At 67.5% G+C, this 17541-nt stretch overlaps 2 protein-coding genes across 2 annotated transcripts; one reads left to right on the top strand and one right to left on the bottom strand.

Annotated features, from left to right (window-relative positions):
• Positions 1-85: 85 nt before the first annotated feature.
• B3GALT6 (beta-1,3-galactosyltransferase 6) lies at positions 86-3167 on the top strand. The gene is made up of 2 exons (XM_060289575.1): positions 86-1739; positions 2824-3167. Exon 1 carries the CDS (start codon positions 86-88, stop codon positions 1058-1060), a length of 975 nt encoding a protein of 324 aa, XP_060145558.1. The 3' UTR covers positions 1061-1739; positions 2824-3167.
• A 9834-nt stretch (positions 3168-13001) lies between these two features.
• On the bottom strand, positions 13002-16835 carry C1QTNF12 (C1q and TNF related 12). The gene is made up of 8 exons (XM_030865272.2): positions 16668-16835; positions 14703-14819; positions 14538-14622; positions 14289-14440; positions 13846-13954; positions 13520-13610; positions 13232-13310; positions 13002-13100 (listed from the first exon to the last, which is right to left on the bottom strand). Exons 1-8 carry the CDS (start codon positions 16833-16835, stop codon positions 13002-13004), a joined length of 900 nt encoding a protein of 299 aa, XP_030721132.1.
• Positions 16836-17541: the final 706 nt, after the last annotated feature.

Raw genomic sequence — 17541 nt, 5'->3', positions numbered from 1 at the left:
GCCTCACCGCCCTCCCGGGCGGCCAATGAGGAGCGTACGCGGGTTCACGTAGCCCGACGGCGCGATCCGCGGCGCTCCCCGCGCCATGAAGCTGCTGCGGCGCGCGTGGCGGCACCGAACGGCGCTGGGCCTGAGCGCCCTGGCGCTGGGCGGCGCTGCGCTGCTCTACCTGGCGCGCTGCAGGGCGCCCGTCGACCCCGCTGCGCCCGCGCCCTTCGGCCCCGCGCGCGCCGCCGCTTTTCTGGCCGTACTGGTGGCTAGCGCGCCGCGGGCGGCCGAGCGGCGCAGCGTGGTCCGCAGCACGTGGCTGGCGGCGCGGCGCGGCGGCCCCGGGGACGTGTGGGCGCGCTTCGCCGTGGGCACCGGCGGGTTGGGCGCCGACGAGCGGCGCGCCCTGGAGCGCGAACAGGCACGGCACGGCGACCTGCTGCTGCTGCCCGCGCTGCGTGATGCGTACGAGAACCTCACGGCCAAGGTGTTGGCCATGCTGGCCTGGCTGGACGAGCATGTGGCCTTCGAGTTCGTGCTCAAGGCAGACGACGACTCGTTCGCGCGTCTGGACGCGCTGCTGGCCGAGCTGCGCGCCCGCGACCCCGCGCGCCGCCGCCGCCTCTACTGGGGCTTCTTCTCGGGCCGCGGCCGCGTCCGGCCCGGGGGCCGCTGGCGCGAGGCCGCCTGGCAGCTCTGCGACTACTACCTGCCCTACGCGCTGGGCGGCGGGTACGTGCTCTCGGCCGACCTCGTGCGCTACCTGCGCCTCAGCCGCGAGTACCTGCGCGCCTGGCACAGCGAGGACGTGTCGTTGGGCGCTTGGCTGGCGCCGGTGGACGTGCAGCGCGAGCACGACCCGCGCTTCGACACCGAGTACAAGTCCCGCGGCTGCAACAACCAGTACCTGGTGACGCACAAGCAGAGCCTGGAGGACATGCTAGAGAAGCACCGGACGCTGGCACGCGAGGGCCGCCTGTGCAAGCGGGAGGTGCAGCTGCGCCTGTCTTACGTCTACGACTGGTCGGCGCCACCCTCGCAGTGCTGCCAGAGGAAGGAGGGCATCCCCTGACCGCCCCGAGCAGGGCTGGGACGCCCGGCTCCAGACCCTGCGCAGCCATTCTGCCGCTCGTGGTGGTGTGTGGAGGCTGGACCGAGTCACTGGGGGCCGCCCGCCTGCCTTCCACTGGTGAAGCTGACAGCTTCTGGCTGGTCGTTAGCATGAGGCCGGCCCTCGAGAGGACCCAGTTTACCTGGTGACCATGGGCCAGATGCCAGGCAGCAGTGGACACCTCCTAAGCCCCGGCTCTGCTAAGCACCCATACAGCCTGCCCGAGGGCATCTTGTTCTGCGTCTGCGGCCAGCATCCTGTCAGACAGAAAGGTCCCGTCCCTGGATTTTAGCGTTTTGCCTGGACGTGGGCGAGTCCGCAGGCAGCCCCGCGGGGCCTGAGCACACACTGTCCTCTCCCAGGCCGGCACCAAGGAGCCAGAGGATGGAGCTGACAGGCCTTGCAGGACATGACCCCAAAGAAAAATGCCCCACCCCCCAGGGCTGGGGACAATGTCGTGTCCTGCCTCCACTGTACTGACCATCCACCTGCACCTGCTGAGGGCTGTGGCCGCTGTCAGCTGGGCCCTGGCACTTGGAGACTCGCCATGTGATGCAACCCAACAGCTTTTATAGAAGTTACTGTTGCTTTATGCGGTTAGGTCACCTCTTGCGTCTCGTGCTGGTAACCCTTGTCACATGTACGTCTAGGGTTTAACTTCGTTTTATGTGAGTCAGCTTTCGTGGTATTTTGGTCTGTGTGTTTGTCTGGAGTGAATTCGTGGTACGTGTAATTCAGAGCTTGCCTGCTATTTATTTATAAATTTTGTGAATTTGCGAAGATAAGCGTTTGAGTTGAGAGTTGGGGGGGTCTCATATGTTTTGGTATTCAAGAGAGGATTTTTCTACGAGAACTTGGAATTTGTGGGTTAATCAGTTTTTCCAACTTGAGTTGTTAGACGCATTGCTGCTTAAGAGTTGAGACATGGAAGAGCTCATCCACCTCTCTTCTGTTTACACGGAAGGCGACCCCACTGTCTCTCTCTAAAAACACTTTTCTTTAAGGCTTCCTCTCGGCCGCCCAGGGCAAGTGTTTCTGGAAGCATTGACGAGGTTTCCCAAAATCTGTCTTGAGACAGCCTTGCTATGGCATGTCCCCTTGGGGACAGCAGGAGTTCGTGGCACCCTTGCACGTCCCCAGAAGGTTGGGGCTTCCTCTTTTCCCCGTTAAATGTGAAAAGTGAGCACTGTGGTCATTGCAGAAGTCAAATAAAGTGGCTCCCGGGAAACGGGGAGCCCTTCTCAGGCTGGGGGTGTGAGAACTCTGCACTTTCTGTCTGGGTCCGGGCTGTGCTGCCACCTGCCTGCAGCCCAGGCTCTGGGGCACTAGGAACAGGAGGGCACAAGTCTCTGACTCACCTGTTTACTGCCATTCCCGAGCCCTCAGGCTGTGCATTTCAGGAGCGGTATCTTGGCCCAGGTGGCTTACACATCAGACGGCTCTCTCTTGTGGCTTCTGGAGGCTGGGGGCCTGTGATCGGGGTGCCGGCGTGGTCGGGTTCTGTCAAGGCCCTCGTTCTGGTGTGCAGAGGGCCACCTTCCTGCTGTGCTGTGGTGGGGGAGCCAGGGCGAGCTCTCTGCTGTCCCTTCTTAGCAGGGCATTAATCCCCTCATGGGCCCCCTGACCCTGATCCAGACGCCACTGCACCAGGGCATTGGGGCCTCCGTCTGATTTGGGGGGCACAGTCAGTCCATAGTGACAGGTTTGGTTATTTTTGTCTAAAGGTAGAAGAATATCAAGAACTCTCAGGGGCTTCCCTGGTGGCGCAGTGGTTTAGAATCCGCCTGCCAATGCAGAGGACATGGGTTCGAGCCCTGGTCCGGGAAGATCTCACATGCCGCGGAGCAGCTAAGTAAGCCCGTGCGCCACAACTCCTGAGCCTGCGCTCTAGGGCCTGCGAGCCACAGCTACTGAGACGGCGTGCCACAGCTACTGAAGCCCGCGTGCCTAGAGCCCGTGCTGTGCAGCAAGAGAAGCCACCGCAATGAGAAGCACGCGCACCACAACGAAGAGTAGCCCCCGCTCGCTGCAACGAGGAAAAAGCCTGTGCGCAGCAACGAAGACCCAAGGCGGCCATAAATAAATAAATAAATAAAAAGTCTGGGTCTCAGTCCATAAAGGAGGGGGTAGTCTTATGGTTGGTGACCTGACCACAATTCTCCTGCCTTGAGAAGGCAGAGGCTGGACAGCAGAGGCCCCAACCTCTGACCTGGCTCTGATTATGAGGTGTGGTGAGCCTTGCGCCAGGACTGACTGCGTGGCTGAAGGTCTGGGGACACCAGGGTGAGCTGGATGGGGCCCTGCCCTCCACTGGGTGAGTGCTGAGGGATGCTGACTGTCTGGGATGATGGTCCTGGGATGTCTCGTCTGAACCCCGGGATTATCGGAGGAATTGGTGGGCACACATGTCCATTTCTCAGAACAGGATAAGGTGCCTAGAGTGATGGGAAGACCTGCGGAGGCTCACATGGCCAGGGCAGAGCCGCTGGACCCTCAGATCCCTCCCGGGCACCGACGTCCAAGCCCCCCTGGTAAAAACTCTAAAATTCCAGGCGCCTGTCTTGGGGGTGGGGCACCGTGAGCTTTAGCATTTAGTTGAACCACGTGAAAATGCCAGTATGCAACCAGTTTTGACCCACAGACGTGGGAATCTCATACTGTTCAACCCAAAACACTAAATTCCAACACATCACACACAGCCTGGGCTGACGGTGCCCGTCCACACTGTGGTTGAGGAGATGTCAGACAGCATGTTGGAGCTGAAGGCCGGGATCCCTTCCTAGAGGGACCCACAGCCACCCCATCTGTGGTCCTGGAGCCCGTGCACGGGCCACACGTGGGCGTCACGGAGCCCAGCCTGCCACCGGCCTGGAGGAGTCTGCCCTCCAGCCTCTGCCTCTCTGCTCCTGCCCTGTCCGCTTCGGCAGGTTCTCCTGGCCGGGCGGGTGCCAAGCCTTCACCCTCCCTGCCGGCTGGCACCATCCCCTGCATGCGGACCGGCCACGGCGCCCCCTCCCAGGCAGCCCTCCTGGTCTGCACCTCCCATGAAGTCCACGCCATCTGGGCATGGGTGCCCTGTGGACCAGGGGCCGAGCCCAGGCTGTCCCGGGTTCAGGAGGCAACAGGTCCTTAGGAGATGGGAAGTCGGACCACCAAACTGGCTTTTCTGGGGGAATTTAGGGTACAGGACACCTCAAGTGGTGAACAGCCCATGGGGACCCAAAACTCAAAGTTTAAGTTAAAAATACGATACGATATCACTAATTAATAAAATAGAGAAACGTGGGACCCAAGAACCTAGAGGACACAGTGCCTGCCAGGAAGGCCCAGGCACGGGGGGTGGTCTGTGGCACTGCACTGCTGGGGTCGCCACACGGCCACAGGTGGGCCCTCTCCAGACCTCCAAATCCTGGGTCCACCTGGTGTGGCTGAGTTAGCAGGACCAGTGACGCAGTGGAGGCCAGGGGTTCACCCAGGACACATGGCTGCCAGAAGAGACCCTAGGACAGAAAGGGGCTGAGGCTCCCCTCAAGTGAGCCCAGAGGTGCGCCTGCCCTTGGTGCTGGGGCCTCCCGGCCTCCGGACCCTACAGTGCAGGCTGGTGTGCAGTTTGGAGCTGGGAAGAGATAGTGGCCCAGCTGTCCCCTTGTCCCTATGTGCTCAGCCAGCCCCTGACTCATCCCAGGGGGTGGTGGCGTCCTCCCTTCCCTGCCCACCCCCCAGTGTCGCTGTATATACCAGGTTTAGCCAGTAAGTTCTGGCCTTGGGAATGTCCTCCAGCCTCATATGCACATGATAAAAATAGAAACATTCAGGGCTTCCCTAGTGGCGCAGTGGTTGAGGGTCCGCCTGCCGATGCAGGGGACATGGGTTCGTGCCCCGGTCCGGGAGGATCCCACATGGCCCGCGTACCAAAAAAAAGAATAGAAACATTCAGATTCAAAGACCCCTGGTGTTTGAAGCGCCGTAACCCTGGGGGTTCTATGCCGAAAGCCCCTTGCTGGGTCTGGGAGGGAGACATGGGGAGGGGGAGATGCAGGAGCCCCCAAGATGCTGGCCCTACTTCACCACCTCCAAACCAGCCACTGAGCAGTGGGGCTGCTGGGGGCCCGCGGGGAACCCCAGAGATGCCCAGCCTGGCAGTTGGGGCAGGAAGAGCCAGCAACGGGGCTTCCCGGGCAGCCCAGCGTGTAGGACTCCGTGCTGCCACTGCAGGGGCACGGGCTCCACCCCCGGACAGGGAAGTAAGACCCCACAAAACGTGCGGCACAGCCAAAAAGTAAACTAAATAGATGAGAGAGAGAGAGAGAAGCCAGCAGGGCACCGGGGGCCCTGCAGCCGCTGCCCCCGTCACCTCCCCTCACTCAGGCTGCTCTCCGGGGCCCCTGGCTGCAGTCTCCTCTGCCCTCCACGCCAGGCTCACTCCTTCCCTGAGCCTCCACCAGCCCTTGCTCACGGCAACATCCCTTCCTTGTCCTCGGGGAGGCCCGTCCAGATCACCTGCCGACAGCTCCGCCGGCCTCGCGCTTCCCCCGGCCTTCACCTGTGTACCTGGCTGTCCCGGGGGTCTGTGCTGCCCCAGGAGTGAGACCGACCCGGGAAACAGGAGCCCCTTGCCTGCCGCCTGCTGGGCCCAACTGCTCGGAAGACGCCTCCCGGGAGGCAGAGCTGGCGCTGCTGGGTGCCCGGAAGCCATGGCTCAGGCTCAGCCAGCCCCGCGTCCTCCGGATGGGCCTGGGCGGCTGCCTCAGGATACGAAGTGCTGCTGCGTGTGGGTCCTCCTAGGACGTGGCCCCATCCCCTCGGACCTTCTCCGTCCACCCACCTGCCTGGGTGGGGCCCATATTTAGCTGTGGTCAAGGTTCTCAGGGGCCGGCTACGGGCTGTGCTGTGTCCCCCAGAAGACGTGTCAGGTCCCAGCCGCCAGGACCTGCAAGTGTGCCCTGATTGGGAAGTAGGGTCTTTGCAGGTGTAACTAAGGTGAGCACAGCAGGTGCAGCCCTACTGTAGTATCACTGTGTTCTCGTAGGAAGAGGAAGCAGAGACCCAGGAAGGAGGAGGCCCTGTGCCAACGGGCAGAGTCCGGAGCGATGCAGCTGCCAGCCCAGAAGTGCCCCGGTGGCCGGCCCGAGGCCCAGAGGAGACCGGCAGGGGTTCCACCCAGAGTCGCAGAGTCTGCTGAGCCCTGGATTTCAGCCGCAGGCCCCAGACTGTGGGAGACCCCGTTTCCCTGTGGACAAGCACAGCTCCGACGCCACCTGCCCGGTCCTCCCAACTCTGGGTGCTGGGCGGGCGCCTGCCGGGGCATTCCAGAGCCCTCAGCCACTGGCTGAGCCCAGCCTCCGCCACGTCCCAGGGCTCAGCACAGACCCTGCCACCTGGGGGCGGGCCCGCAGTGGCCGTGCCAGGATCCCCGCAGCCTGTGCCTCACCTGCCTGGCCCCACGTTCCCTCCATCCATCGGGCCCCCCGCGCCCCTGTGGACTGGGTCTCAGCCCCGTATCCGCAGGGTCTCACGGGGGCGGCCAGCCCTCTTCTCGGTCCCCCTGCCCCAGGCACCCTGTCCACATCGTGAGACCACTGACCCTTGCCATTCAGGGCCCCACGGAGCCCACAGCAGCTGCCGCAGACAGGCCTAAAGCAGGCCCGCTGCCCGGCCCCCAGCGGGGCCCCCCTCCGGAGCAACTTGAGAACCCCAAGGTCAAGGTCACATCCAGCCGTTCCTTGGTGCTTGCGCTCTGGTTCCAGGGGCTTGACGAAGGGCACGGGCTGTTCTTCCTTCTTATAAACACGCTCTGGGCTGAGCCGACATCTTTCTCCCACCATGAGTCCAGGGAGGCGGTGAAAGGCCGCCCCGCCCACCTGTCCAGGCCCCCAGGCCTGGGTCTCCCCTGTGGTCACCGTCCCCACAGCCTTGGGAGCTGGAAGAAGACCTCTCACCTGTCACCTGGCCTCTGCGGGCGCCCCCCAGGCCCCACCCCTCGTTTCCGCCCCCCCCCAACCCCACCCCATCTGTGGATGGTGCTACTGGCTCCCCACCCCTCCCCAGCACGCCCCCCTTCAGACCTCACGGCCTCACACAGAGGCAGCACTGCCCACCACGGCCACACTGCGGCCAGGCGACCCCTCCGACGGCGCCGACCGCTTCAGGGATCCCCCAGAGCAAACGGCAACCGGCCACCCCACACGTCCCCAGGGTCCCTCCTCGGCTGGGGGTCCCGGGGACCCACCCCACCCTTCCTCCCCAAGGACCCTGAGCCTCCCTTGCCACGGGGCCCTGGATGGGTGATGAGAGGAGAGCAGGAGGGGAGTGGAAGGCGGCCAGCCTCAGTCCTCTGCTCGGGCCACAGTGACCAGCAAGACCCTCAGTGTGACCTTGTGGACATCCCGCAGACCGTGGCTGCAGCACTGGCTCTGCCCAGGGCCCGGGTCTGGTGGGAGTCACAGGGGAGGCCAGTGGCCAACGGCCGAGTCTCCACTGATACCCCTCCCGGCTCCTGGAGCCCCAGAACAGGACGCGAGGAATGAGTGACATCAGGAAAGGTGAGCAGTTCCTGTGACGCTGGGGCAAGGCCTGACCCCACTCTGGATGTCAGCCTCAGTCGGCCGGGTCAGCAGACAGGGCAGAGGTACGGCCCCCGGCCCAAGCACCAGCAGGCACCCCGGGTCCAGCCAACGCCACCCGACTGATGAGGTCTGCCCAGGAGATGGAAGTGGGGGCCTGGGGGGAACCTAGGAGGTGGTAGGGTCACGGGTCTCTACAGAGGGGTTTCCACTGGAGCCTAGAGATGGCAGCTACCCGAGAGCACACCCCCCGCCCTGGGAAGGGGGCTCTGGTGGCCAGGTGGGCAGCTGGACCCTGGACCTTAGGAGGTCTGGGCAGTGGGGACAAGGGTGTTAGCAGGGGGCCGACTCTGACCTGGCCACTCAGCAGGACATCAAGGACCCTCCCACCATACAATGCCCTGGGCTCACAGCTGGTACCCCATGGCCGCTGGCCCCAGGTCATGCCTGCTAGCCGGCCAGCAGGGTCCACCGGGCAGGGCCCAGCTGGCCACGGTGCTGGGTGACGCTCAGGGCTGGGGAGGAGCCAGGAGCCAGGGTGGCCATGGGGACCGGACAGAGGTTGACTCCGTCCTCTAAACACCGAACCTCCACGGGCCTGCCAGCGGGACAGGCGCCCAGGGAGGGCCCTCGTCCAGCTCCCACTTCCCACTAACCCAGGGCCTGACCCGGCCCAGTGACCCGAGAAGGAAAAACCCCAGCCCCGGCCCCTCCCTCCTTTGGCATCTGAGGGTCTCGGCGGCCCAGCCCCCGAGGGGGCCCGGCACCCCCGGCTACAGCCGCCCACCCCGTCCCGCGCAGAGTGCCGGGCGGATGGCCAGAGCCAGGCTCGAGCCCGGCCAGCAGTGCTGGGTCACCGTGTCCAGCCCTCTGACTGTGTTCCCAGACGGACCCCAGCCTGCGCCTCCGGCCCCAGAGGCGAGAGCGGGCAGCCTCCACGGTGAAGGCCAGGCCGATCCCCGGCGGGGCCTGGTGCGGGCGGCGGGGCGGCGGGGCGGCGGGGCCTGGTGCGGGCGGCGGGCGGCGGGGCCTGGTGCGGGCGGCGGGGCGGCGGGGCGGCGGGGCCTGGTGCGGGCGGCGGGGCGGCGGGGCGGCGGGGCCTGGTGCGGGCGGCGGGGCCTGGTGCGGGCGGCGGGGCGGCGGGCGGCGGGCACAGGTGGCCACCTCCCCGGGCCTGGCCACCGCCTGCTGCCCCAGGTGTGCGTGTGGCGCCAGCTGTTGCAACACCAATGTCATCGCCCCAGAGGAGCCCACGAGTCACTGCCCCACAGCAGGGCTGCACCCAAATCCTCCCGAACAAAGGCCCTTGGTCCCCAGGGCCCTGGCCCCCGCCAGGCCTGCCCGCGTGCACCACAAGACACTCCGGCAGACGCGCCGAGGGGCAGGCGCGCTGATGGCGGCACACACAGGCACCGGTGTGGGAGTTGCCAATACCCAGGCGGGCTCCCCGGCCTGTGTCCACCCAGCTCCAGGGCTGGGCCGGGGGAGGCCCCAGGCTGCTGGAGGCGGCAGCTCCTGGGTGAGCTCAGGCACCCCGGGCCGGAGACCCAGCACCTCGATGACCTGGGTCAGGGCCCCGAGGTCATGCAGGGCTTGGAGTGGCCTGAACACGGAGCCCAGAGGGCACGCTGGCCGAGCCCAGCGAGCGAGCGAGGGCCCCCCCGGGTGCAGCCAGGTCCCAGGTCAGAGCGCTGAGTGCAGGCTGGAGGCCTCGGATGAGATAAGGCTCCCTGCTGCCCGCAAGGAGCTTCTGCGCCAGGACAGGGGCCGGGAGCCCCTCTCCCCTCCCCCATCACCCAGAGTCCCCGGCCGTCCGGTGAGTCCAGCTCCAGGCCCTGGGCAGTGGCCCTTCCCCGCCCGGCACCCATGGCCGTGCGGCCACCAGCCCAACTGCCCAGCACGAAAGCCCCCCTGGCTGGACCAGTGCCGAGGACCCTGAGCATGGCTGTTCCTGAGCTCAGGGACCGGCCAGCCAGGGTCTCCAGCCGCCGAGGCCTGGACACCTGCTCTGTATCCACTCCCGAGGGTCCTGGTGATTCGGCTCTGCCGAGAAAGCCCAGGCAGGCCGCAGGGCGGAGAGAGAGGGCACTCAGAGACCCCCACGCGGCATCCAGACACCAGGGACCATGGGAGGCTCCACCTGGACCACAGGGCAGGGCGGAGCTCCCAGAGTCACCACCGCAGCCACCACTGGGGCACGCGGGGTCAGCACGGCGGGCCCAGGTTCGTGCAGACCCAGGGAGAGGTGCACAGCCACACAGAGGACACGTCCACCCAGGTCCCAACGGGCCCCCTGCACTCCCCACACCCACACCCCCTCGGGCCGTTTTGGGTCCTTGGCCCAGGTCACAGGAGTCAGAGGGTCTGGGCTGGCTAAGGACAGGGGCCCCGGTGGGGAGAGGCAGCCCAAGGGGCCCTTGGAGCAGATCCCTGCGCCCAGCCCAGGCCTAGCCTGAGGGGACGAAGTCACACCGAGCTGGGCACCGGCCACAGGCGGCTGCAAAAGGCTGCAGCGGGCCGGCGTGTCCTGGCCACACCCTGAGGGCCTCCCCCTCCCCGGAGCCCCAGCCCAGGCCAGGTGGGCAGCCTGTCCTGCTGGCCTCACCCCTACCCTGTCCCATCCGCAGCCCACAGAGGGGACCAGGGGCCACCCCTGCCCCTGCCAGCTCCTGCGGGGCCGAGTGGGGGGAAGGGAGGGGGCTGGCAGCTGCACCCGGACCTGAGAGAACTTCAGACTGCCCTGAGCCAGAGACCCACATTCTTGTCTGCACTGAAACTGGACAGCAGGCCGAGGGTGCTGACCTGGCTCTGGCCCAACTTGGACACACCTGCCCCCAGCACCCCAGGGCTGCCTCAGCCTCGGGGCCGGGAGGGGCAGTCAGCAGCAGCCCGGCTGTGGCCGGGGACCAGGGCTTGGGAAGCCAGGGCTGGAGTGCTCCCAGGAGGAAGCGTCCTCCCTCGCGGGAGCCCCCAGCACAGCAAGTCCCCAGGCCCGGCTGCAGGCAGAAGGGTCAGCCAGAGGTTCTGGGAACTGAGCCTAGAAGGGCCAACGGGGTCAGCCCAGCACCTGCCGCTGCTTCAGAGCAGGGCTCGGAGTGAGGACTCAAGCTGAGGCTGCCAGCGCTGTGCTGGCCACCTCAAAGCCCAGCTCCAAACCCAGAGTCCAGGACAGGGAAAAGCCCGTCCCCAGGCCCCCAACCCGGAACCCCCGGTGAGCCCGAGGGGCAAGAGCTGCTACAACCCACCCCAGGAGCCCCTGCTCAGACCGGGTGGGTGTGACTGTAAGGGCCCAGGGCCCAGGGAGCTTAGCAAACACCCCAGTTTGGGTCCAGCTTCAGGAGATGACGGGGCCGAGAGAAAATGCTGCTGCTGGGTCCAGGGCGGGGCCTTTGGGGCCTCACCCTGCACTGGCCGCTCGTCCGCACTGGGAGCACAGCCTGCGTCTTTGAGGGCCACCCCAGCTCGTGCCCCTGGACCCGCCAATAGCAGCCACTGCCGCCCACCCCAGCCCCCCATGTCTTTGCTCCAGCTCTCCCAGCGCCAGGGCCCAGCTGGACATGGCACATTCCAAGGGAATTAGAGCTAAGTGGTTAATGACCTCCCATTAGGGGCAGAAACCGGGAGGAAGAAGAGACAGACGGGAAGCGTGGAGTCGGGTGCCGGGCGCGGGCCCTCCGGCCCTGGCCACCTGCCCGCAGAAGCCCTGGGCGGCCGGCTTGTCCGTCCTCTCCATCTCTCTTCTCCTCATCTCCTGTCTCCCGTCTGTCGCCCCAGCAGGGCCTGGCCCCAACCTCTGTCATCACAGCCCCTGGCAGGTCTGGGTGAGGTGAGACCTGCCCCCTCCCGGGCCGGGGGTAGGGTGGGGGGACCGGCCAGTGTTGAAGGACAGTCAGGAGAGCCCCGGGGGCGGGGGGGGCGGTCTGGTCCCACCAGTCACCGCCTCAGTGAGCCCTGTACATGGGTGGGAACACAGACTGGTGCCTGCGGCCAAGCTGGGCTCCATACAGCAGTGTCAGGAGGCCTGGGCTCCTCGGCCCACACAGGACCTCGGTGCCGGGGGTGTGGGGGGCGGCCCGCAGCCTCCCCCGACCTCCCAACAGAGACCCCAGTGCGCCACTCACGCCTCCCCCTTGCAGGCGGCGGGAACATCCCTCTCAGACCAGGCCGGCGGCGCCATGAAGCCGAGAACCGCCCCCAGACCCGGGGCCCCTGATGCCACCCGGGGGAGCGGGGAGAGAGGTGGGGACGGGTCAGTGGCCACGCCCGCCGCTGCACGCACTGGTGCCCTCCCGGCACCAGTGCTTTCCTGCCTCATTACCCAGCGGGCTGCAGGGAGGGTCTGGCGGAGCGGCGGGTAACCCACCCCACTCCCCACGCCAACCCGAGCTGGCAGACGGACGCCCGAGCCCCTGCCCTTCCCTGCTCAGCCTTGGAGACGGGTCTCCGGGCCCCCCTGCGGCGGAGCTGATCCCCCACCCCCAAGCCCCAGTCATGGGCGGAGGGGCCAGGTGCGGCCGCCCACCCAGGGCCCAGGTGCCAACCAGCGATGGTATCTCGGCAGCTCTGTAAAGACCCGGACGTCCACAACCAATTTACATTCTTCCGTCTGAGCTTGAGTGGTGCGGGCAGGGGCCGAATCCACAGGACCCACAGGCAGGGCCTCAGCCGCCTGTCCAGGCCACTCTGACCCTGTCGCCGGCGGGGGGGGGGGGGGCGGGCAGCCGCCAAGGAGAAGGTGGTGAGAAGTAAGGTCCCTGGGGGAATGAGGGACGCTGAGGACACCCGGGCCGCGGGGACATCGTCCGCGTCTGGAGGGTGTGAGGCCAGCACACCTGTCTGCTCCCCACCAGCCCCACGGGGGGCCCCGCCTCGCCCTCTGCTCCCCGACACGCACTGTGCCACTCACCAGCCTCGAGGTCTCCCAGGCCCTGTGAGTGCCCACGGGCTGCTACCCTCTGAGGCTGGACCGGCCCTGGGCAGGCGGAGGGGTGGTCCCAGGCCATGGGCAGGGCCAAGCGGCGCCTGAACAGACACCTGTCCTTGTCATCGAGGTAAACGTGGCCCCTGGCAGGCACAGGGGCCGTGGGGGACGCACCCCAGCTGCCAGGGTGCTCGGCCGGAAGCTCCACCTCCAGGGCCAAGCCCGCGCCCGCACCCATGGGTGTCCTGAGGCCACTCCACGGCTGCTGCTGCCCCCGCCCTCCCCCACCCCTGCCCCTACAACGCCGCAGCGACCAGGCGACAGGAAGGGCTGGGGGCTCTTTATTGCTGTGACCCCAGGTTTACCGGAGGGCAGCGGGGTGAGGGTTGCGGCAGCTGCCCCGCGGCCCGTTGGCCCCTCACGTGCCCAGGAGCAGGCCGGAGAAGCTGGAGCTGCTCTGGACGGTGAGGGCTGCGCCGGAGCCATTGTCCACAAAGACGGAGGTGTACTGTCCCGCCTGCAGACACCCACAGTGGACGTTACCACCCACAGGGCCCGGCTGCCGGCCAGGCGACACCCGGCCCGGGCAGCTTGGAGGCCCAGGACTGCCCCCCGCCCCCGCACTGCCCCACCGACCCCCGGCCTCACCTGCAGCTGCAGCAGCCCCTGCACGTGCACCGTGAAGACCCTGCCGCCGCTCTCCAGGCCGGAGATGGCCTCCAGGGACCTGGACGCGGGGCCGCAGGGGTGAGGGCACAGTGGCCGTGGGGTGGGGTGGGGTGGGCCCCCCGCCCCCCCGCTGGCGCCCAGAGACTCGCATGCTCCCGCCCCGGTGCTCACTGCAGTTCTCTGTGTTCAGGGAAGCCCCCCTCTGTGGGCAAGATGGTCCCCGTGCCCCTCAGGACGCCCCCACGACCCCCAGGAGGGCCCACTCACGTGTGGCGATGGCACAGGGACTCGATGCAGACCAGCACACGCACTGTGTCCCGGGCCCGCAGCCGGGCCCTGCCCTGCAGCTCCCTGGGGTCTGCGGAGACAGGCCAGGTCTGCAGCACCTTCAGGGAGGACGGAGCAGGGGGGGCAGGGGCTGGGGGGCTTCGGGGCACACTGCGGGTTGGGGAGGGTGGGCGTGAGGACCCGTCCAGCCCCCAAGGGAGTCAGGGTGCGAGCAGGAGACGCCTCTGCAATAGGACCCAGGCCTGGGGCACACCCGGAAGGCCAGCCCCCACGCCCCACATGCACCCTGGCCCGGCCCCGCTCACCCACGTGCAGGCTAGCAAAGAACTGGAAGATGGCGGTGACCGGGGCCGTGAACCGACCGGAGGCCAGGCTCAGGCCAGACCCCCGCAGGAAGGCGCCCTGGGCAGCGGGCTGAAAGGACAGCAGGGGGGTGCGGGCTACAGAGTCTGGACCCTCACCTTCCACACCCAGCCTGGCGGAGGCGCCTGAGACCAACAGCCCCCAGCCCAAAGAGGCCCCAGGTGGGCAAGGCAGAGGGCTGACCCGTGCATCTGCACCCACCCAGGCCTCTGGGCACAGATCGGGGCCCCAAGGACCTCCAGAGGGGAGGGTATGCCTGCCCCTGACCACCCCGGACCCCACCGCGAGCCTCGGCGGGGCGTGCGTGGGCCCGGGGTCGCCCGGCCCTGCTGGGGCCTGAGCACCCACGGTGGAAGCCCCCAGGCTGCCCCCCACGCCCACTCACGGCCTGGAAGCCCTGCAGCTCCACCAGCGTCCTCTTGTCCACCAGCACCGGGGCCTTCAGCCGACAGTGGAAGGCCTCGGACACCAGCCACCTCCCCGCCCCCTCGGGCAGCGGGGGGCCCAGCGGCGCTGAGGACCGACGCTCGGTAGCCTCTGTGGGGACAGGGTGGAGGGGCGGCTCGGCTCAGCTTGGGGTACCCCCAGGGTGACCTCCTGAGCCTCGGGAGAAGAGTGGGCGGGGGGTGCCTACCCTTCAGCATCCCCTGAAACTCCCGGAGCACAGCCTCCTGGGTCACTTCCGCACCGGGGGGTCCTGGGGGGCCAGGGGGGCCTCGCTGTGGGGGAGCAGGAGAAAATGAGGATAGCTGTGGGACCCACAGCCATCCCCATCCTGGGCTTAGACCCCGGGGCTCACCGACTTCTTGTCCTGGCCTCGGCACCGTTTCTTTGAGGCCCCGTCATCGGGGCGCCGGACGAAGTTCAGCCATGTCATGTGGGCATCTGTGAACTCAGGCCCTGAGGCCTCAGGCAGCTGAAGGGTCAGAGGACAGGGCTAGAGTGCTGACCATCAGGCCCCACTGCCCCCTGGGCAGACACAAGGAAGATGGCAACGGGGCACCACAGGCCACCCCCAGGACTCAGGCCAGGGCCTGACGTCCAGGAGCCTCGGGTCTGCTGCTGTGTTGCAGCAACCGTTCCCAAGCAGACGGGCACACCCGTGTGCACACGGGGCCGGGCCCCACATGTCCTGACAGGGGCCCAGCCCCGGCTGAGAAAGGCAGTGGTGGGCAGGAGTGAGTTCTCCAGAGCCGTGTGAGGCTGGGGGCAGTGGGCAAGGTCCCACTCTGTGCTGGGCATCGGGTGTGCCAGCTGGCAGCCCAGGATCGGACCCTGCAAGCCCCCCTCCTACGCCCAGTTTCTGCAGCAGGGCAGCAGGAGAGGCAGGGGCACGCCCAGCCCCAACGTCAGAGAACGCGACAGCGTGCCAGGGGAGGGGCATGTGCCAGGAGCTCGGTCCCTCTCTGCGTCCAGGTCTGTGTGCCAGCCTCACACAGAGGTCCCTGAAGTGGCCAGGAGCGCAGCAGACTCTGGTGTGGCAGGAGAGAGCCACTGCCACGAGGCCAGTGGAGCCCTGGCTACTCCCGGAGAGCCGTCCAGGCAGGCACGAAGAGGGGTCCTGGCCAAGGTCTGGTCCAGCGGTCAGCCTCCAGCGCCAAACACGACGAAGGCCCAGGCTCCCAGGGCAGGCCTTTACCCTGGGGAGCTGGGAGGGGCCCGCCAGGGAAGGGAGAGGAGCCAGGAACTTCCGAACGTTCCGGGTCCTCACTTCTGCTGTCCGCCTGTTCCTCTGGCCGCCTCAGACCCGAGCCATGTTGGAGGACCCGGGGTGGGCAGGTGGGGGAGGAGCCCAGCCCCAGCAGGAAGAGCAGGGCTCCTGACGCCTGGGGAGGGCCGTCTTGTGGCAGGGGTGGCGTGGCCAGGGACACCCCCCTATCTGCCCCCAGACTGCCCTGCCCTGGCTCTGGAGGGGCAGGCCGGGCAGGAACTGTCCCCAAGGACACCTCCCCCAGGAGCCTGGTTCAAGAGTTTGCGTGCCTCTGCCCCAGAACCTGCTGGCAGCCCACTCCCCTGGCAGCAGGGCCCGAGGCGGACTCTCTCCTCGGCCTACCCAGCTGGAAAACGGCGCCTCCGGCTCCAATGGGGCCGCGTGGGCCGAGAGCAGCCGGGGTGGCCGCCACGGAGACGCCCTCGGGAGGCGGGAGGCCAGGATCAAAGGCTCGAGGGCTGGCAGGGGGCCTGGCCCAGCAACTGCCGCTTCACTCCAGCGGCCACCAGGCCTGCGCTGCTGGGGTCAGCTCTAAGATCCCTTCGGGGAGCCCCAGCCCAAGAGGGTGGAACCCTAGGGCTGAGGCAGGTACAAGAAGCTCCTCTCAGAGGGCCGGGGGCCTCCCAGGCCTGGAGCACGTCCCATGCCAGAGGCCGTAAGGGGTGCTGGCTGCCCAGCAGCGCGTCAGGCAGAGGCTAGCCTTGGCCTCACCGGCGGCGGGAGTTGGGGCACCCCGGGTTGCAGCAGGGGCTCTGAACTGGCTGCCCAAAGCACTTCCCCAATTTGCAGTCACACCAAATGGCAGCAGGTTGCTCAGGGCATGATGGTCCCTGGGGCTTCAAAGGGTTCAATGTAGCCCACTGGGAAGCCCCTCCACGCCCCCACCCCTCCCCAGGCCCAGAGAGGGTCCTCGAGGCCCGCCCGATCCACACTGCTGTGGCTGCTGCCCAAAGCCCCCCACCCACCCAGACGGGGAGGGGAGGCCTGGAGAGTCCAGCGGGCAGAGCCTGCAGCTGGGAGGAAGGCGCCCACGTGCGCCCAGACCCTGCATACCTTGGGGAAGCCCAGTAGCCCCTCGCTGCTGGACGTGGTGGCGTTGGGGGCTGCGGGGTGCTGGCCGGGCTTCCGTGGCCTCTTGGGCTCCCGCCGGGCCCTCACGCCCCCAAGGAGCGTGAGCTGTGGCCAGAGGAGGGCCGCGGCGGCCGCCCAGACCCAGCGCATGTTGGCTGCCGGGTCGGCTGCAGCGGCTCAGTGATGTGAGCCCAGGTGCCTGAAGGCACTCAGAGCCCCGGCGCGGGAGCACAGCCCCGAGGGCTGCCCGGCCACCACTGGTGCATGTCTGCGCGGGATGAGCCTGGCTAGCAAGGGAAGCGGGAGGACACACCCCTGTCCCCACAGGTTCCCTCGTGAGCAGTGCCCTTGCCGCCCGCGCTGCCGCCAAATAAACCCTCCCCTCCTCCCCAGAGCTGGCGGACTCCAAGGGGGAGGGCTCACGGGGGGCCCGGGGCGATGATGGGGGCGGAACCCACACTGCTGCCGCCCGAGGGGAGGGGCGAGGCGGCCTCCACCCCGGCCCCTTCAGGGCGGGGCCCTGAAGCCACGGGCGGGACGCACTCCATCACAGCCCCTCAGCCGCCTCCTACGGCCTCTCTCCTCACCACCTCTCCCGGATCCTGACCCCTCTGGCTCCGCTGCAGGGCCCCCACCCTAGGGTCCTGGTGCTGCCACAGGCACTGGCCCCGCTCCCGGGAAGGGCAGGGTCTGGAAGCAGGACAGCCAACCCACCGGGCTCCCAGGCTGCCCCAGCCTTGGTGGCCTGGGGTGAGCGGGGCCAGCAGGGGAGACTGGCTGGCCTCGGAGGAAACGCGTGCCACATGGCTGCCCAGACCCCCCCCCGGGGCCCCCCTTACTGAGGGGCTGCCCTCAG

This window comes from Globicephala melas, chromosome 1 (genome assembly GCF_963455315.2).
Source record: "Globicephala melas chromosome 1, mGloMel1.2, whole genome shotgun sequence".
NCBI classification, from domain to species: Eukaryota; Metazoa; Chordata; class Mammalia; order Artiodactyla; family Delphinidae; genus Globicephala; species Globicephala melas.
This window is presented reverse-complemented; position numbering and strand designations above follow the sequence as displayed.

Excerpts from the sequence above, each read along its gene's own strand:
- C1QTNF12 (XM_030865272.2), bottom strand. The coding sequence starts at position 16,835 with ATGCGCTGGGTCTGGGCGGCCGCCGCGGCCCTCCTCTGGCCACAGCTC. Across the intron at positions 14,623-14,702 it reads GAGGCCAGGACAAGAAGTCG|CGAGGCCCCCCTGGCCCCCC; the intron begins GTGAGCCCCGGG and ends GCTCCCCCACAG. Across the intron at positions 14,441-14,537 it reads GTTTCAGGGGATGCTGAAGG|AGGCTACCGAGCGTCGGTCC; the intron begins GTAGGCACCCCC and ends CTGTCCCCACAG.
- B3GALT6 (XM_060289575.1), top strand. The coding sequence starts at position 86 with ATGAAGCTGCTGCGGCGCGCGTGGCGGCACCGAACGGCGCTGGGCCTG.